The sequence below is a fragment of the Strix uralensis genome, chromosome Z (genome assembly GCF_047716275.1).
Source record: "Strix uralensis isolate ZFMK-TIS-50842 chromosome Z, bStrUra1, whole genome shotgun sequence".
Taxonomy (NCBI): domain Eukaryota; kingdom Metazoa; phylum Chordata; class Aves; order Strigiformes; family Strigidae; genus Strix; species Strix uralensis.
Window position 1 is genome coordinate 99,572,660 of NC_134012.1, and position 20,145 is coordinate 99,592,804.

The following is a 20,145-nucleotide window of genomic DNA, read 5'->3' on the forward strand; positions in this document are numbered from 1 at the left end:
GAGTTTGATGTCTAGAGCCACTGGAGAGGTGGAGGTTAGCTGTGAGCTGAACTGCTGCTTGTGTGACAGCAAAGTCGCATCCCACGTGAAGAGAATAGAGTATTTCAGTTGGAAGGGACCTACAATGATCATCCAGTCCAACTGCCTGACCAAGTTAAAACATGTTATAAGGGCATTGTCCAAATGCCTCTTGAGCACTAACAGGCTTGGGGCATCAACCACCTCTCTAGGAAGCTTGTTCCAGTGTTTGACCACTCTCTTGGTAAACACTTCCTAATGTCCAGTCTGAATCTCCCCTGGTGCAGCTTTGAACCATTCCCACGTGTCCTGTCACTGGATCCCAGGGAGAAGAGCTCAGCACCTCCCTCTCCATGTCCCTTCTCAGAAAGCTGTAGAGAGCAATGAGGTTGCCCTTCAGCCTCCTTTTCACTAAATTAGACAAGCCCAAAGTCCTCAGCCGCTCCTCACAGGACATGCCTTCAGCCCTTTCACCAGCTTTGTTGCCCTCCTCTGGATGCATTCAAGGACCTTCACATGCTTCTTAAATCGTGGAGCCCAGCACTGCACACAGTACTCAAGGTGAGGCCACACCAACGCTGAACACAGTGGGATAATCACCTCTCTTGACTGGCTGGTCATGCTGTGTTTGATGAATGCCAGGCTTGGCTGCCAGGGCACGAATGGATGCCATGGCTTTCTGCAGCTTTACTGAGTCCCCCTGATCATCTGGAAGCCCTCCAAGGACCTTGTGTGAAACATGCAGGTAATCAAAACCAACAAATAAATCAGACTTTGTTGAAGATTCTTCCAAACCTGGTGTTTCTCATGTTTGTCTGAAGAAAATTCAATGTCCTAAATGGCCATTGCAATTGTTTTGATTTAGGTGATCATACCACTTCCCATTTGTAACTCAAACTCCATATAATTCAAGAGGTGTACAGGAAACTACAGCCACAGACCAAACACTTAGCAAAAATAAGATTTAAAAAATAAGGAGTGCTGAAATTCACTATATGCTTACATTAATTTTTTCATCCCAACTTTTAAGGAGACTTGGACGAAACAACAGCACTAAGCAAAACATGCAAAACCACTTACATCCTTATTTAAACCAGAAAGCTGATATTTTCTCTAGTGAAGTCAACTGCCATTTTAAAATAAATATATCAAAGACAAAAACATAAACATTACCAGGCCAACATCTTTTTAACAATACAGAAATGAAGCAAATTGGGCAGGGTATAGAAAAGCAGTATAAAACCAGTATTCACCAACCCCTCTATAAATACAACCTAGTCTGAAACAGCATATACAGGACTCAAAAGAAAAATTCCCAGTGCTAATGTTTAAGTAATTGTAATTCATAATCTTCCTCTTGGTGCTTGCCAGATTTTATGAAGGCTATAAATCTTTAACGTTATTGAGAAAAAGTAAGGTCTTGAAGACATACATGCCACATGTATTAGTTCAGAGAAACTAGATTAATCTGCAGCAATAAAAAAAGCCAATTCTGCTAAGCCTGATTAAATATTTAGGTCATATTGTTTCTGTGGCAGAATCTGAAAAATGCACAGCAAATAACATCTTTTGCTGAGTTTGAAGACTTAATCACTATACTTCCAAAAGGGAGTCATACTGCAACATGACTCTATGGGAAAGCCAATATGGAAGCCTTCTTAAAAAAAGAACAACGGAAGTATGGGCTAATTAAACTAGCACACATTGGTCAGCTCCCCAAACTATCTGTATACATGTGGGGAGAATGTCGTGACATGCTATGAACATTTTACTACCGCTCGTGTTAGATAACTTGTGTTCTAGAAAGTGCTATTAGTCATGACTCTTATGTTCCCCAAGACAAGCCCAACCAAAATACATTCTATACTCAAATACTACATAGGTGATGACACAACTTATTAGATCATCCACTCCAATTTATGCTCTGACTAAAATATCACCTATTAATGCTATTTCACACAGTATAAACAGCAGAAAGGCAAACCATCAAAAGCCTATCTGCCTTCTTGCCAACAGTAAAAATCTAATTTTGGATGGAAGTTTTCATTTCTGATTAGTACTCTGTCCTTGATGACATGATGAACTGCAGTAGAAAAAATACTACGTATTTGTTTTTCAGCACCAAGACTGTTATGAAATACTGACAAGGGTATGTCCATGGAAAGGTGGTTTGGGGTTCTTTGGGGTGAGTTTCTGCCACTGTGGTGTTAGCACAGTTAAGCTGCTTAAGGTACAATAAAAGTCAGTACCGGGGATGCAGGAGATCACATTGGCCTTTACCATATTAGAATGCTTAAAACAATTCCTTCTTTTTCAGCCAGCTTCTTTTTTTTTAAATTAGTCTTATGTTAGAGTCATAATTAACGTTGAAAGGGACCTTAAGAGGTTTCTAGCCCAACCTCCTGCTCAAAGCAGGGTTAACATGAATCCAAACCAGACCAGGGTTTTGCTCAGTTGCGTCTTGAAAGCTTCCAGAGACAGAGACTCTACTTCTCTGGGCTGCTGTGCCAATGCTTCCCTGACCATGAAAAACTGTCTTCTTCTATCAGGCTGGAACCTCCTGCCTTCAGTTCACAACCATTCTCTCTCATCTTCCTGACACACACTTTTATGAAGAGCCTGGCTCCATCTTCTCAGTAACCTCCTCCCATGTGTGGGATTGCTGCTAACCCTTTCTCCGAAACTCCTGCCTGAGCCTTGCCCTGAAGCCTTCTCTCCTCCAGGCTAACCAAGCCCAGTTCCCTCAGCCCATCTTCCTACACCAAGTTCTCCAGCCCCCAACCATCGTGGCAGCCCTCCACTAAACGCCCTCCAGTTTAGCAACACCTTTCCTATGTCCAGGGGCCCAAAACCTGGATGCAGTTCTCCAGACATCATCCAACTGACAGTGGTCTTGCAATGGCATGAGTCAACTTTCACAGCGCTGTCAGATGCATTTCACCAGGTCCCATGAGCATGTATGTGTCAGTTCCCAAGTAATCCCCAACTTGATCCCTTCTCACTACTGGTACTCTCCTTCCTCCTTGATCTCCACCTAACTTCCTAATCTAACCAACAGGGTAACTTCTCTTAGCTTGCTAAAAATACTTCATCCTTGCAGGCCTACTTTTCAGATCCAAGTATCACTAAATTTATATCTTATACCATAGAGTGATGACAGGATTTTAAATTATGTTATTGCAAAACAGCAGTTTGGGGGCGAGGGGCCATTATAGGGTTAAAGGTGCCATAACAACACAGAACAGAGAAGCATGAAAAATATTTAAATACTTAAGTAGTGATTATTTGTGATAATGTGTCACAGGCATAAGTTCCCATGCCCTGAAGCAGCACTCTGTCACAGTACTGGCCAAATGTACACACCAGGCTTATGAGAGAAATATTATCTTCATACATGAAAGTATTTATAGTGAAGGAGGGCAAGGAAATGAAAACCAAACAAGTTCTGGAGATGTTTGATAGACTGAAAATCAAATGATAAATGTATGAGATTCTTCTACAGAATGGCCAAATTACCTCTGTACAGATGAAGTTCTATCAAAAAGAACAAAAGGATTTGTAATTAGAAGCAGACACAAGCAACTAATGACCCATAAGAAAAAAAGATATGAAAGAGCTCAGAGGAAGTGTCTACTCAGGACTGCAGTTTCAGACAAAGAGCGAAGGCTTTAATCACCCAGATGGATCGGTTACTTGGAAGGCACATATCCCTGGCAGCACAAGGGATGCTACTACGGGAATGTTGCTTTTGAAACCTCCTGCGCTTTTATCCTTTGGCTAGACACTGTGGTAATTCACAGGCTCTGCAAGGGACTACAGATGCCTATGACACCCGCATTAACACAGACATTTGCATCTCAGTCTGCATGGACCTGAAGACCTGAAAATCCTCTGTCGGGACACAACGGCCAGAACACCGTGCGAGAGGGCACCGCGAGGAGTCAGCAGCGCTCGTCCGAGCCCTCGCCCTCCTCCGCAGCAGGAGTCATCCCATCTGAGCCCGTGTAAATTGTGGGTTTTGGAGAAAGACCTACTTGTGGACCCAAGAGCACAATTAGTGAGTTACAGAAACATGTCTCTACACAGCTTCACAGTAAATTTATTTATTCATTGCAGAACTAAGTGTATTTACTTTACCTAAAAGCCTGTTCTTTCCTAAACTTGCTGAAGGCCATTAACATTAAAAAGGTTGAGTCATTCAGCTGTTATAAAGACCTGATGCACATTAAAGTTGTTAAATCCTGATTCTTTCTTCTGTACTGATAGTTTCACCCTCCATTTAAAAGAGTCAGATGTTTCAAAGTGCAATATTCTCTCTGAGCCATGCAAACTATGGTGAGAGTATACGGCAGCGGGAAATACCTTGGCTCGACTACTTAAGACCCTCAAACATTTCATAAACTGTTATCTTATATTCCTAAAATCAGTTAGAAAGCCTGTTTGAAAATCCTCACTTAAGTGTGGGGTCTGAATGAACTTAAAATTTCCATGCGTGGTAGAAAGGAAGGTTCTCAGGAGCTCTTTGTAGGGCACCAACACAGTTCAGTTGTGTGTTACCAGTAACTGCTCTGGTTCCCTCCTTGGAGACACTCATACCTATCCTGCTTCACACACCTGGAGAGACATACCAGTTTGCTCAGTTGCAAAGTTGGAAAAATGTTAAGACATACATAATGACATCAGTTAAAATGTGAAATAAGCAGCACCCTGACAAGAAAAAAAAAAGACTTATAATCAATGCTATATTTTTGTTTCGTACTAATGCTTACTTACAGCTATACTACTAGTCTGTCAGATAAATCCATGTGAGTTCATTACTCATACATTTCTTTAGAACACAGTCTACAGTTTTTATCCAAAGAGAAAATTTCTAAAAAGGAAAAAGTACATGTTGTATCTGAAGAAAGTGCTTAATGAGCCAAACACCCTGCAACTGAAGATAAGACAGGTTCAAACAAGTTATTATCTTGAGTCACCTCTATTTCTGTTAAGGAACATTGTCCTATAATACGTTCCATTCAAAACAAACTGAGAAGCAAGACTGCAGTTTCTAGGATTCTACTACAATAGCAAACAATAGTTTGCAAAAGACTATTAGAATTGCCTTGGTTTTTAAATCTCAGAAAATCTTATGCAGGCGAATTTATTGCTATAAAACACGCTTTTTAAAAGGCAAAACCTGTAATATTCACATCTTCAGTGTACCATACATTAGACATCCAAATACTGAATAATACAGTGGGATACAACGCAGTAAACAGTTTAAGTGGCCTTAAACTTTTTCCCAGGCCAGCTAAAAGAAATTAAAATTGCACTAGCAAGACTGGAATAATTCTACTGGCTTTCTCATTTTTGCTTCCTTTCACTATTAAACATGTAGAAAACTTAAATGACATAGCTCAGAACGTCAGTCTACTCTGTGAATTCATGTGTAAACAACATTGAAAGCGTATCACAAAAATAGTTATGTCTGTACATAATCCCTCAAATATTTCATCCTCTCCATCATAATAGATTTCAAAGATCAACAGTTTTAAAAGCTGTAAGGTTCCACCAAAAAATAAAGTTTAATTCCCCAATTAGAAGACTATTATCAAACTGTATTGTTTCCAAAGAGCTTATGCAGCACAGTAACTATGAATGGGTCATTCATGATATTAAAGATGGGACGAGACCTTCTACCTCCAAACTGCAGCTCTCCATTGCATGGCAAGCATCTGTGTGATGCTCTAGATTCCTTGAAACTGGTATCAAGACTTCAGTAAACTTCAGTTCTACGGCCAAGGCTCTGTGCTAATTTCCATCACCTTCATTTAACCACCCATTCTGCCAAGCAATGACTTGCATCTTATAAGACACTGAAATACCACAAAATTTCCTAGATGGCAGAAGACTAATGAGTTGTAGTAATGACTTCCCCTCAGAAAATGACAGAATTACCACTATGGCTAGGTCTTACAGGTCAGCAGAAACACAAAAAGTGGTCAAGGGAAAAGCAAACTATCTTCTCCAAAGCTGAGCTTTTAGAGTGGTATGTATTTCAATATTAAAACTCTTTTTAAGTCAGATCAGCAATCAGCAGTGTGCCATGATATGCAGAGTGTAACCGTTCTGCTTCATGTGAGAAGACCCTGAGACACAGCAAAGCAACAGTTTGCCCAAGACCCCTCTGTGGTTCACACCGATCTAATCTACCTCAAAATAAATCTGTGAGTCTGTCCATCTGGGAAGTCTCCATAACCCATGAGCTCAGAGGTCCCGGTCTCTGAACACTTCTAGTGGCATGCAGGGCATTCAACTGCTCACGCCAGATGGGGGACGAGGGTATTACTGTCCCATGAGGTGCCCATTCAGAATCCCCAGCAGGTTCAACCGGGCTTAAACCAAGTTCAATGATATTTCCATGTTGGAAACAGCTGATATCAGCCTAAAACCTCACCTCCATATGTTACACACAGGCACAAACAGGCGAGCTCACATGGAGTACTCCTCTTTCTGTTGATACAGCTAAAGCAACATTTTAATGTTTGACCACATCTATGTGCAATGTATAGTAACAAAGGATGCTTCATTCCTTTTAAAAAATTAACTTCATTATATTTACAGTGCTAAGTCATGCCAGCAAGAGGACATTTGCCACTAATATTCTCTTTTCCCTTATCTCAACAGTTGTTGTCTCCCCTTTTGTCACAGCCTTTCCCACTAATTGCAATGACACCTCCCAATTTTGGAATGGCTGATCAGCTTATAAGCTTCCCCACAGCTAATCTAGGTCAACAAGCTACTAATAAGGCCAGCATATGTTTCTTTTATTTAATACGATTGAGATCTTTACAAATTGCTTGTGTTTCCCAACAAAAGCCACTCCACAGATTCAGGAACCTCTGCACGTAGAAGTAGTAGCAGTGACACAGTGGAGGATGAAGAGAGTAAAAAGCATCTGCAAATGGACTGGTGTGTCTGTGCCTGTGAACAGCTCGTGGAAGAGCAAGCCAAAACTACCCAAGGTTGACCAGTTGACACAAAAATCCTTCCAGGCATCCTGCTGTGCCCACAACTTCTACTCCTGAAAGTCCACAGATTAAAACCAAAGTTCAGACTCAGTGGCTTGGAGCTGTTTGATCTTCCGTTCCCACAGTGTCCTCTTTCAAACAAGGCCTGAACATGAAAATATCATGAAAGCTCTTTTTCTGAGAAGCCATTCATTTTCACTCTACTGGGAACATCTAATAAAAATGGGATTATCACTTTTGTAACATACTGCACTGTATAAGGGGTAAAAAAAAAAAATCTCATTACAAAGCAGTTTCTCATAAATGGAATATAATTTTATATCCAGGTTAGACAATAAATGTCTTCTCCTCTAAAGGAAAATGTGACAAAACTATTTCAAAGTTAAGAAACATTAAAAGCAAAGTCTTTTTGAGGGTTTTAATTCTTAATTTTGAGGCAATATCAAGCAGTCAATTCTGTGGCCTTCCACACTGAAGAGAATTTACTGCTAAAATCCAAGGCATACAGCACATGGTAAATGCCACCAAAGCAAAGGACAGGGGAAAAAAAATAATGAACACAAACACTTCAAAGTAACAAATTTATCAGGCAGAGTACTATACGGCAATGACGGTTTGCTGGGATGAACAGGGCATTTGCTACTGTGTTAAAGCAAACACAGAAAATCAAACAAGCTGAGCTGAAGATAGATCACCCAAAGTCGAATCCACAGAATGATGCTTTTTCCCTGTTTAATTCAGTGACACAATGCCTGCATGAAAATATTTGGTGACAGGAATTACTGAAAGCCACTGTTTATATCAACAGGTCCCCCCCAAAGTACCGAATCAAGACTCCAGGGCTGCAGGGCATCCTGCATGCTCACGGCCTGCGCCATGATCGCTGCCAGTGAAATCCAACATGAGCCTGACGTTAAAAAAACCCTCTTGGTTAGAAAACTTAGAAAACAGTCATACCGTTGCGATAACTTTCATTAAGGTAATTTAATTCTAGAACAACTACAATCCACGTGTGATGCAAAAGCAGAAAAAAATATGTACTATTCTTGAACAGCTCAGACCAGAGATATTTACATTTCACTATCAGAAACCAGGGATTTGAGACTATGCTTCTCCCAATATCTGCAGGGGCAGATACCACCAGTTTAGTGAAACTGTTCATTACCCTCAAATCCTTTTTTTTCTTTTCTTTTGCTTATAAAAAGGGAAGTTGTGAGCTGATGCTCAGAGGGTTCAGTATTTAACAGCTCAGGCCACAGGGCATTAATTTCAAGAACCCCTATCAGAGCTTGATCTTTATTATATAATTTGGCTTGTGAAGTCTCTTGATGTACACTGGTGTGAGAGCAGAAGCAGCCTCTTTTCTCTAGGGTTTGATATTATGAACACTCCTCTATTATGATTAAAAGATCAGTAAACTGAGATTTAATTTAGTGGTCCAATTAAGATTTGAAGATTTGAACCCAGAACATAAAAGACTTGTCTACTGATTGTTCGTATGGTGGCATTAAAGCCTACCTGAAGTCCAGGCTCCCAGTGTGCATGGTATGATGCAAACTGGCATGTTTCAAAGCTTCCTCAGAGCCATGCAGCTCTAAGCAACAGAAATCCCTTGTTACCACAGTGCCAACAGAGAAGTAATAAAGGAAGCAGGAACTAGTTTTCATATTATGTGTTAATAAAGGTGTAAGTTGGCTATTACGCTGTAACTCCATCACTGACATCTTTCTTGTATTATGTTGATTTTTGATTACTGAAAGCTGATGTTTCTGAAATAAGACTTTTCCAAAATAAGGTTTCATAAGGTCAAAGGGTTCCACCCCTAAATTCAGAACAATTTTAGGAAATTTCCTATCTGAAAAATGGCTCTAATTTAACATCACTGATTCCCCTGTTGCAAGAAAGAAGCCAAAAAGAGGAGTTCAACAGGAGTCCTGCATACTCTATTCACCTCATTTCTTTTGCTCAATTCACACACCTCATTTAAAGTTTGAAATACTTACTATGCTAAAATTTTACCATTTAAAAGTCACAATTCCTGTATGAGAAGCAACTCTTCTGTTCCTATACTTAAGTTTTTAAACAAGAACTAAAACCAAATGAGAATTAGAAAACAAACAGCTTTGAAGCATTCATGAAGCAACCTGGCTTTTTTTTCAAGTTCTTCTCCTTAAGAAGTGCCTTTGATTTGGGTAACTCAATTTCACTAGTTTTCTGCACCAACTGTCCCATCACTATTCTCCAATGAAAGAGGAAGCTATATGTTAAAGAGCTTTCCAACAGCACCATGGACATCAAAGCAAAAAAAAGGCAGGAAAACTAGAATGCTCAGAGAGTGTAAAGCCATGTGGGAGAGAAATTTGTTTATCTGCCTATGTGAACAGCTTAATGAGTTTTGAGCCAGCAATTACATGTCATTACTGGCACTGTTAAAAAATTTTATTAAGCAATTGGTAAATTCTAATTTCACCACATTCACACACTAACAATTTCAGATTTTTCAGTTGAATGTGGCCCCTAATAAGCAGGTCAGATCACACATGTCCTGCTGCTGCATAAACATTTTTCTTCTTTGTTGAACACAAATACTGAACTATTTGATTAAACAAATGGCTGGCCAACTCAAAATGTCTTCTGCTCTATACACAGAGATACTTGTTGAAGAAAGTTTAGGTTTAAAAACACTTCACCAATATATATGTAGAATATACAAAAAATATTTTCAATAAATATGCATAGGCCAGGAAAAAAATGCCATGGTAGCAGACATAATTAACACACGTTACAGAGTCATCATCATTCTGCCAAGCACAGCAACATGTGAAAAACTTGATTAGTTTCCTCTTTATCCCTAATTTATAAAACCAACAACTGACATAATCTAGGGGAAAGCAGATGGAAGTAACATGCTTATTTCTTTTAAGGACAATACAGTATGAAAATTGACAATAACAACAATTAATCTGATTACTTACAGCCTCTAAAAAGGTAGTCAGGAAAAATAATATGTCATGCACTCCATCAAATAGCATGGGGGATATTAAAAAGATGTGCAATTCTGTAAAGATGACTGAAAAAGGAAAACATTGCAAGAAGAATTTAACCACTTTATTAAGGGACACTGTGAACTAACCAAAATTCAAATTCAAAAACCCAAGAGATATTTATATTGTAAGCAAAACTTGTTCTTAGATAAGCAGTGAACTCTGTTCTGTACACAATCTAGTCTTCAATTCTGCAAACCCAAACACTGAAGAATTATACCAGTTCCCAAGAACAAGGGACACATTTAAATGATTAAAACTTGTGTGATAAAATAGAAAAAAAAAATCCACAGCAGATTGTTTTTATAATTCACTTTTTAACCTGGAATTAACAGTTTAATCACAGAAGTTTTACAATACTCTGACAATTTTACTTAGGGCAATTAGGGCCATCACTGAAAAAATGGCTGATAAACTTGAAATCATTAGACTCTGGATGCATATTACTCTGTGTTTTTAAAAATACAGCTACATGGTTTCATACGCAGGAATATAAAATACACAGCTACATGCATCTATTATCAAAATTCAGAGACTTCCTTAGGAAAAAGTCAAGTTAAAAGAGAGTTATGAGAAATTGCATTTTCTCCTCACGCCATATGTATTTCTCACTCTCAGTAGTATTAACTACAGTAAGCTTTTTTCTCATCCAGCATGAAATTTGCTGATCAAAGCTACTTGCAGCTAAGTACTTAATTATTAATAAATACATTGCAGTAGCAGTAAGTTTCTACAGAAACTCACACATTACAACTTAAACTGAGTTTTAAAAGTGCAGTTTAAAGCAACATCATGTGCTCTTATTCTTAAAGAACTGTCATAAATATTTTCACTCAAGAAAATCCTGTCAGACTCCTATGAGAGGAAACTGTAGCAGAAAAATTAAATTGCTGACATAGGAAACCGTAAAACAAATGGTTTGGCTGGGGAGGTGAAACTTCTCAAATACAGCAGCACATATCAGAACGGATGGGAATCTTTCTTGGTAGCTTTCGAAACATAATTGACTCTACAAAATGATGAAGACTTCATGGAAGAGTGCAAAGGGAAAGAAGGGCTTCAGCCTCCCCGCAGATGAGAGAAGGCAGACTTGGGGAACTACAGCAGTGCAGTCATCCTTTCCAAGCATGGATATTTAGGCACACTACTTACAACTGCATTTTAAAAAAAAAAAAAAAAAAGGAAAATAAAAACCCAACATTGAGCTACTCCAGTGCCCAGCATCATGCTCTAGGATATCCTACAGCACCCACCACCATCAGCTTCAAGGCTGGCTAACCAGTGAGAAGTAGGGTCACTATCTCTGCTGCTTCTGGCCAGGAGCAGAATCAGTACAGCCGGCTGTACCTCTCACACATTGCTCTCCTAACAGGTATGACAGGGCTACAATAACACTCAAGTACAACACACTGCATCCTACAGCATGCTCAAGTTAAAGCCTTTGATCTGTATCCCTTTTAGGAACACCTTTTTTCCTAATTCCACCTGACTCTTATGAGCATCAGGAGATGACAGAAACCTCTTTCTTTGTATTGTTCCCTGAATCCCACTAAACTCTCTATGACAGCCAAAGAAATCGACAAAATATGACATTGATATAATTACGTGTCATCTTCTGATACTTAAGATCCTTAAGTCACCTAACAGGGAGAAGTGCAACCGATAAAGTGCTCTTAGCGGCTCACACAGCCCTGCATGTGAATAGCTGAGGTGACAGTGTAGAAAAAAAGGAAAACTGGATATTGTTTCTAGCCCCATAAAGTCAGTTAATGGTAAATGTGCCGTCTAATTAGTGAGGTGTATGGCAACCTCTAGTGGTATATGTCTGCTTAGAAAACACCAAACATTCCAATATGTGAAGCTGTAGGAAAAGCATTTGCCTTAAGTTATCAGTCATCATCATGTCACTGATTTTATTAGAATGACATGCTGATGAGATGTCAGAATGTAGGTGTTCAGGGAAAGACTCTGCTCTTCATTTCCAAGGGTCACATACTAGAGCAGGCACGCTAGCTGTAGAAAAGCTGAATATCAGGAAAGCTATTTCCAAATGGGTTAAAAGAATTAACGCCGAACGACTTGCAGTTTTAAGTGACAAACTGAATGCCTGCACTAATATGCCTGTTAGGTGCATGGCTTTACTTTTTGGTAATTGTACTTGTAGAATAGAAATCAAGTAAAGGAAAAACCTACCCTTGCTGCAGGTAACATTCCACCTGGTTGTGCTTTGCTGCTCAGAGACTATACAGCCACCTCTGGTAGTCATTTGTGACAATATTGACATCAACACACATTTTATTTTTAATAATAGTCTACCAATATAATTTAAAGATACTGCAAATGTCGGTACTCCACAAATACAAGAGAGACGCAGTGCAGTGCAATATCACCCCTCTGTGCAATTAAAAACAAACCAGTGGAAACAGCAGAGAAGGGAAGGATCTCAAAGTCACGGTAGTCTACAACAGAGGACATCCAACATTAATTGAATACTGCCCTGGATCTTATTATAAAACATCTATTACATCTATTTTTACTTCCAGCAGCTGCTTGTGATAGATTTATACAAATCTGACAATTTTCATGCTTGCTGGAATGTGATACAAATTACCCAACATTATGAAGCTGTATTTTACTGAGCTCTTAAGTACACTACATTGAATATTCCCAACTAATTCCTTTATAGAAAATAGTCTTCAGAATTTAAAACAATTGGCAGTCTCTGCTCAGAATAGGATTAGGAAAAAGCCTGCATGGAAATGGAATTACTTCTCACATTAAGGAAGGAATCATTAGAGCATCTGGTGATGCTTAAATTATGACTGTCTATTCAGTTGTACTACTAAGCAGATTTTAAGTTAAGTGTTTCACAGCTACTTAATTTCAAAACCTATACCCTAAAATACTTTATGTAATGTAAAGTACCATCTTCTTTTTAGGCTCTTCCTCCATAAAAAACACTTTTTCATTATGGATACCATGGTTTCTTCTCTTGGAGATGCTTGCACTCCCATGGTAGAACCAGAATAGGCATTAAAATATAAATATTCTGCTTTGGTATCTTGGAGCGAGTTAGGTCCATCAGTGCTGGCTAAATTTAATAATAGTGGCTAACAGACTTTATAAGGTAGGAAATTGAAGGACAATCTACAATTCAAAACAATAAATAAATATTTATTACTATTGCTTTTCTTGGTAACTGAAACTTTATAACAAAACTGTGTATCTTGAGAGGAAATCAGATTTAAATACTTCCTTTAAGGAGCTTAGCCTGCCAGGGAACCCAAGACTGTAAAGCTCCTGAGAAGAAATTGGTACCATACTAGCAGTGAAGTCTTATGGGAGACAGGCTGCCCCTGGAACAACTCCTCCCTCCAGCCTGTCCATGTTCTAGTCCCACAGGACATTTTACAACAGATTTTAATACATTTTTATACTAGGGTCTTTTGATTTATAATCAATCATGATCATAGTGACAAATTAAATCCCAATCCTGGTGGCCATTTTTGCCTATTATCCAGATGTACAGTTTTGTACCTGAAAAATAAGTTCTTTGGTCAACATTACACGTAAGAACTGAGGGGAAAAAATAAATCAAACATATTCCCTCACCCTCCTCTTGCTTTTCTGGTTCTGTTTTAAATTTAAATGCAACTTCTTAATTATATTTTCTACACTATACTAACATGGAGCATCTGGCTACAACATGGCAGAAGCTTAAAAATAACAGCATGGAGTATCTTTGGACTATGTAAGAATATCCTATTATATATGACATAATATATATCATATTGCCTTTTTTGGTTTGCTTCTTCAGTTGATGAGTGTGTCCCATTTTATCTACCAATCCTCACATTATTTCCAAACAGAAAAATACAGCTCCGACCCTGCTGGCACCCAGCGGTTGGGATAACCAGCATCCTTCTCAGACTGCTATCCTACCAGACTACCATCTCTGCAATTCTCCAAATGCACTGAGGTCTCAGAATAAATTACAGAATCACAGAATAGAATCATATCACCTTTAAGATCATCAAGACCAACTGCGAACCTAACACTGACAAGTCCACCACTAAACCATGTCCCAAGCACCACATCTACGCATCTTTTAAACCCCTCCAGGGATGGCGACTCCACCACTGCCCTCAGCAGCCTGTTCCAATGCTTGACAACCCTTTATCTTCCATCCATCCCCAAAGATTACTGAAGTGTTAACTTCAAGCACAGTCTTGCTGCTGTTCTTATTCAGACAAAATTCTCACTCTGCTCTCTGAAGGGTAATTTGTAATACTGCCCAGCTCAGATCTCATGTGAAGTCTGCTAAAAGCCATACAGAAACCAACCAAGAGCAGCTACTAGCTGACATCTTCGGATGCTAAGAGTTTCAAATATGCCAGTACTATGAGTTTGCTCTAAGGTCTCCTTTCTATCTGTCACATTTCAAGTGTGGCTTTGTTAGTCCTTCACACAATAAAAAATAGATAAAATTTGACAGACAATTTCAATGTGACTGAATTTTTTTTCCCTATTTTCTGCCATTCACTCCACTCCTATTGCCTTTTCACGTGCATCAGTGTTAAGCAACAACAGAAGTCTGTCTGCCTTCAGTAAGAATACCAGCACAATTATTTCACAACTAAAATCAGGCAGCAATGTTAAAGTCACATTGTAACTAAAGATGACAATCTAGAAAGATGACAAATAAGGCACCCAAATATCACAGTAGATTGCTGAAACCTTGCACATAAGCAGTGCAAGAGAATTTCTGGGTGTTGCACATCCCTCCTTCGGTCTTGAGATGGGTCTTATGCATTAGGGAATCAGTCTGCCTCAAAGATGCCATTACACATGGTGAAAACCACATGTGAGAAGGCTGGAAAAGGCTGGTGTAAGGAGGAGCCTCACAGCACAAAAGGCTCCTTTTATGTTTCCGAGTTTAGAGGTTGGGAGGAGACGTGCATGCAAATGTACTGAGGTTGCTGCTTCTCTACTGATGGCTGCCACCTCTTCTGATAAGCCAGCAGACCACATGCTTAGCCATTTCATAACCCAATTAAATTGAAATAATCCAGCTGAGCTTACTCTGAAACATGCGTTTAAATTTTCAACAGCAGATGCCCAGAAACTCTGAGCATTTTGACAAAAGCCACACAGAAATCTACATGCAGTTAGATTCAGCTGGACAGGGTGCTCAGCCATCTTGTTTAGATCATGCTTTTGCTAAGAAAGGTTGGACCAGGTGATCCCTGAGGTCCCTTCCAACCTGGTATTCTATGATTCTATGATAAGATTACTGAGTGGGATAACAGTTGGCTGTAACTGGATTAGCAAGATAGCCTCTTCCTGGCCCAAATATAGTCACAGGAACACATCTCACTTTGGTCTGCAGAAACACCAGTTAGAATAAAACGGAACAAAATCAGTAACTGGGAACATAGGAAAAAGCTCTGAAGTGGAAAACAAACTATCACACTAAAAACCAGACCATCTTTTTGGCGCATCAAGGTAGTGTATCTCACACCACCCCAGGATTTATGATTTCAGAGGCCAACATTTGCAAATGCTTGGAAAACTCAGACTCCATGTCTACGATTTAAGAAATGAAGAAAGCAGGTATTTAAGACAATGTCTGTGATATGTAATGGGAAAATAGCTCCAATTCAAATTCTGAACACTCATTATCACTGCCAAGGGTATGAAAAGAGGGTGAGTATCAAGCAGGGAAAAGAAAATGGCAGAATGCATTCATCCTGGTTACTTGTCCATAGTTTCACAACCAACCATTTCCAAAAGAGAAGGGGCTCAGAGAGAATTTAATCCTAAAGAGCAGTGGTTTAGCAATAAATGTATCTCTGTTAACCCAGTCCTTTACAAAGTGTGCATGAGCACAATTATCATTTACTTATTTTTGGCACACTGTCTGTACTTGACAAGCACTTTAACAGTTTATTCCAGATTGCATTAACAAGGACCTTCCCGGTTTTCCTTGGAGCATGGAGCAGGGCTGGCTGCCAAAATGAGAAGGATGCCTGACACAGGATTGATTACCTGCCATTACAAAGTGGCCTGCAGCAGAGATACCAACTGAGAAAGACCAATTTCAATATCTACTTCTTTAAAGTTATGGCCCTGTTTTAGAACCAGAGCAGATACTATTTATTACTATACAGGCTAATAAACTTTATCAGTTGAAAAGCACGGGTTTTATTTCCCATATTTCCGGGGCCCTGTCACAAAATGATCATTACATCTGATTTAACAAATACATCTCTTGCCAAATGTGCAAGAAGTAAAGCAAGTTGAAAATCCAGTCTGCATAGTACTTGAAAACCACCACTCAGTGCATTTTTATAATACTGTGATACATGACTAAAAAAAAGCATAATTTGCACAAATCCCTGAAAACCTTCCAGTTTGAAAGCAGCTACTGAGCTGTTCTGTTAAGAGAATCAAAAGTCAGAAGTTTCTCAAACAGAGAAACTAATTTTTTTCTGCATTCAGAACATATTCGAGTATAAAGCATGCAAGATTTAGTCTGAGATTATTTAGTTATTCAGTTATCATTTCAGCTATTTAGTTCATCAGTATCTATTAAGGCATATAAAATTCAAATTTCTCTACTCCTGAGTTTCAGCAAAGATGAGTTTCAAGAGAAGTCTTTATATTTACCTGATGATCCTCTGAGCAGCATACTGATGAAGCGAGCGGAACTGTGCTGACATATTTGCCAAGGCTGCCAAACAATTTGTATGAAGGTATTTGTCCTGTCAGAAGAAAGAAGAAGAAAAACACATCAAACTGTCCTTTTCATATACACTGACACCTACTGCAGGAATCCTTCAAAAAACTGAGTAATAAATGTTCCTTTAAAGAACATGGTCAAAACCATATAGCAGAAATGCAAAGTGTATATACTTGGTTCTGTTTTAAATATGTTTTCTTAAAATCTAAGGCTTATAAAACGGTGACTGCTTCATACAGATTTCAGAGTGTATATGTGTATATGTATACACACGTGTATATGTGTATGTCTTCCTATCTTTAGCAATGTTGATTTACAGTGACATCATAGATGTAACAAACACTGAAAGATATTCTCCTTCTCTCTCTCCTTTTTGTAGTCTTAACCTGAATTTTTCTGCTTCATAACTCATCTCCCTATTAACTCTTCCAAAGCATTCTATATATCTCACAACTATAACCGTACATCTGGTCCCCTTGTTAGCATCACTGAAACCATTTGACCAGAGAAGCATTTAAATGATGGCTCGATCAAAAGTCAGGGGTTTTCACAGAACCAAACTTGTCCACTTATCCAATCCAATAGGGATTTATTTTCTTATTCATGTCTAAAATATGCATTTACCTAATGTAAGATTCCAAATCCTACAAATATACAGTAAGAATGTCCTAATTTCTTCTAATTCTTTTGATAATAAAAGTGAAATCCTTAAGTTTAACAATTTAAAATATATGTAGTTTTTTGCTACTTTTTCATGTAAAAACTTCTGTGCCTTTAATTGTTGCATATTTTGAAAATATTCAAAAGTGTATACCATGCTTATGTAAGGTATAGAATCAAATGCTTGACAAATGCACAAAACCAATCTGACAAGAGGCTATAAAGTTGAAACAGTTTTGCTTTGCTAGAGCTCAAAAAGGTTTTATGGCCCAGTCACTATCATACTTCATAAAAACACTAACAACAAATAGAGCTGAAATTCCCACTTCTGAGTAACTACAGACAAACAACCTATAAAAAATCATTTATTTTCATCAACCTAAGGAACTTTTCCTCCTTATCTGAAGATGAGTAGTTCAGTGCCTGAATCATGGACTTTAGAGAAACCTACTCAGTGAACTGAATGATAACACAGAGCTGGCATTACAAGTTCAGAACCACTTAATATTGTGCTTAGTTAATATGGCTGATCTTCCCATTCCTTCCCTCCCGTAAAATCAGATGCCAACTGGTTGCAACAGAATGAAGAAAGTCCCACACCCTGTTTGAAACTGAACTCAACAGAAGTTAGAAATCCACACTACGTGCGTAAGTGCTACACATAACTCTTACCCTTGTCCGTGTCATGTTGTACTGGATGGTTCTTATCACGACTAGTATCAGGAGACTCCCAAGTGAGATCTCTGTTAAGACACGCTCAGCATACCAAGTGATATTTTTTAATATCTGGAAAAAAAAAAATTAAAAAAATTTAATACCCAAAAAAAGAAAAAAAGTTCAGCACCTAGGTCTGAATAAGAACATAAAAAGTTGTCTGGACTCTCGCATTTCTTAAGATACATAAATTAGCTTCCAGCCTCAAATGTGACCAAAACCTGTTGTATTCTAAAGCAAGAATAAAAAAAAAAAAATTAAAGAAGAAAAAAAAAAAAAGACAGACCTCTGCAGTAGTATCACCTAGCAGATCTCTTCAACTCTATCTTAAGTCTTGTGGAAACACACTAAAAGTAGAAAGATGATTAAATTTGGCAATTCCCTAATTTCTATGCCCTGTGACACCACACTCCTATATTCTATCTTATCTTAAGCCTTTACACTTTAGAAAATCTCCTGTTCCACCCTAGCCACCTGAATCATGTTGCCAATTCCTTCCCGTTTTCCCTCATTACAAGTTGGGCAAGAAGCAGCACGTACGAGCTCTGACTGATCGACACGAGCGTACACATGCAGAAGGTCGCAGGGCAGATCAACAGGTTAACTGTTGACTTCACACTGAAGCCTTTCTTTCACCAGAGGTGAGTTCTCTTCCCTTAATGGGTTAGAGAAAATCATCAGCTAGGTTAAGAGCTTCTTATCTTTCAGTGATCTCCACTATCAGGGTGGATGAAGTTTACCACCATTTCTGAGTTTATTGCAGAGGAAGAATCAAGCTACTCTTTCCTCTCAGAGTACCCTCAGCGAACCAACCTGGAGTGATATAGCAAACATATGCACAAAAACCCCTGCCTTAATGGACTGGTAAAAATAAGTCCACAGGAAACGCCCTAAAAACATGGAGAAGATCCTCTAAAAATTCAGGGTTATTCTGGTCAAACCAAAATTTGCTTAGCAAGGACTACTGCACACAAATTTGTCACTCTGTAAAACTTCAATATATTTGATATATTAAGTACATTTCATTGAAATGTCGTGGTCAGGTATGTAAAAATAAATCCAAACCTCACCAACCTCACCAATCAACTTCGTTCATTAACCTCTTCTCTTAAAAAGTTATATGAAAACACACTTCTGACTATATCACTTCTTGCCACCTCTTCTTTGAATTAGTCAAAAGAATTGTTGCCCTTCATTTTATATCATTTCTGCTTTTAGAATGCCCTCTTCCTCCCACTAACAAGCTCGCTCATCAAAACTTGTTTCTTTAAGAGAGAGGGTGGAGAAGTAGCAACCAATTTTCCGTGAGGAGATATGGAGAGCTGGCCATTGAATGACTTGCTGAAGACAAAGGCAATGCTGGGAACTACTTCAAGCTGCTGCTGATTTTATACTATTTACTCCTTCTGTCTGAGATATACAACACATTCATATAAACTGGGATGGAAATAATCGTAATTTTATTTGTGAAAAAGAAGGGGTATCCGGAAAGCAAAATTAAAATCATATATTTATATATATTCCTTCAGTGAAATCCTGAAATATTTAAAAAAAATTGAAGTGTTACACCACAGCATCATCCCTTGGTTTGGCAGTGCCGGACTCTTCCACTACAACTCAACATTGCCACAGAAAACTGATTCCACAGCTGAAAGTAAGAACACTGGTTGTACTCAACACACTCAGGTAACCCAGAGAAATGGCCAATCAACACACAGGTATTTAGATCTCATTATTTATTTGTTAAAGATGCAAAACGCTGCCTTATCTCATTAATGGTAATGGCAAAGGGTTACTTCGTTTCTCTGATAATCAGGTGTTTACTTTACAAACAATTGCACGCCGTGTTTTTAAATGATGTAGTCACTTGGTTGCTAATCACTAAAAGAGCACAGAACTGGAATCCAAAAAGGTCACCCCATATTTGTAGTTTCTGTAATAATAAATTTGTCAT

At 38.6% G+C, this 20,145-nt stretch overlaps 1 protein-coding gene across 3 annotated transcripts in view; it reads right to left on the reverse strand.

Moving 5' to 3' along the window:
- DYM (dymeclin) overlaps positions 1 to 20,145 on the reverse strand; it is a 226,699-nt gene that overhangs the window by 100,497 nt on the left and 106,057 nt on the right. For all 3 annotated transcript variants that reach the window (XM_074855441.1, XM_074855439.1, XM_074855442.1), the window contains 2 exons: positions 18,150 to 18,263; positions 16,745 to 16,839 (listed from right to left, as the gene is read on the reverse strand). In XM_074855441.1, the coding sequence (XP_074711542.1) occupies positions 16,745 to 16,839; positions 18,150 to 18,263 (209 nt within the window). The remainder of the gene's footprint in view (positions 1 to 16,744; positions 16,840 to 18,149; positions 18,264 to 20,145) is intronic.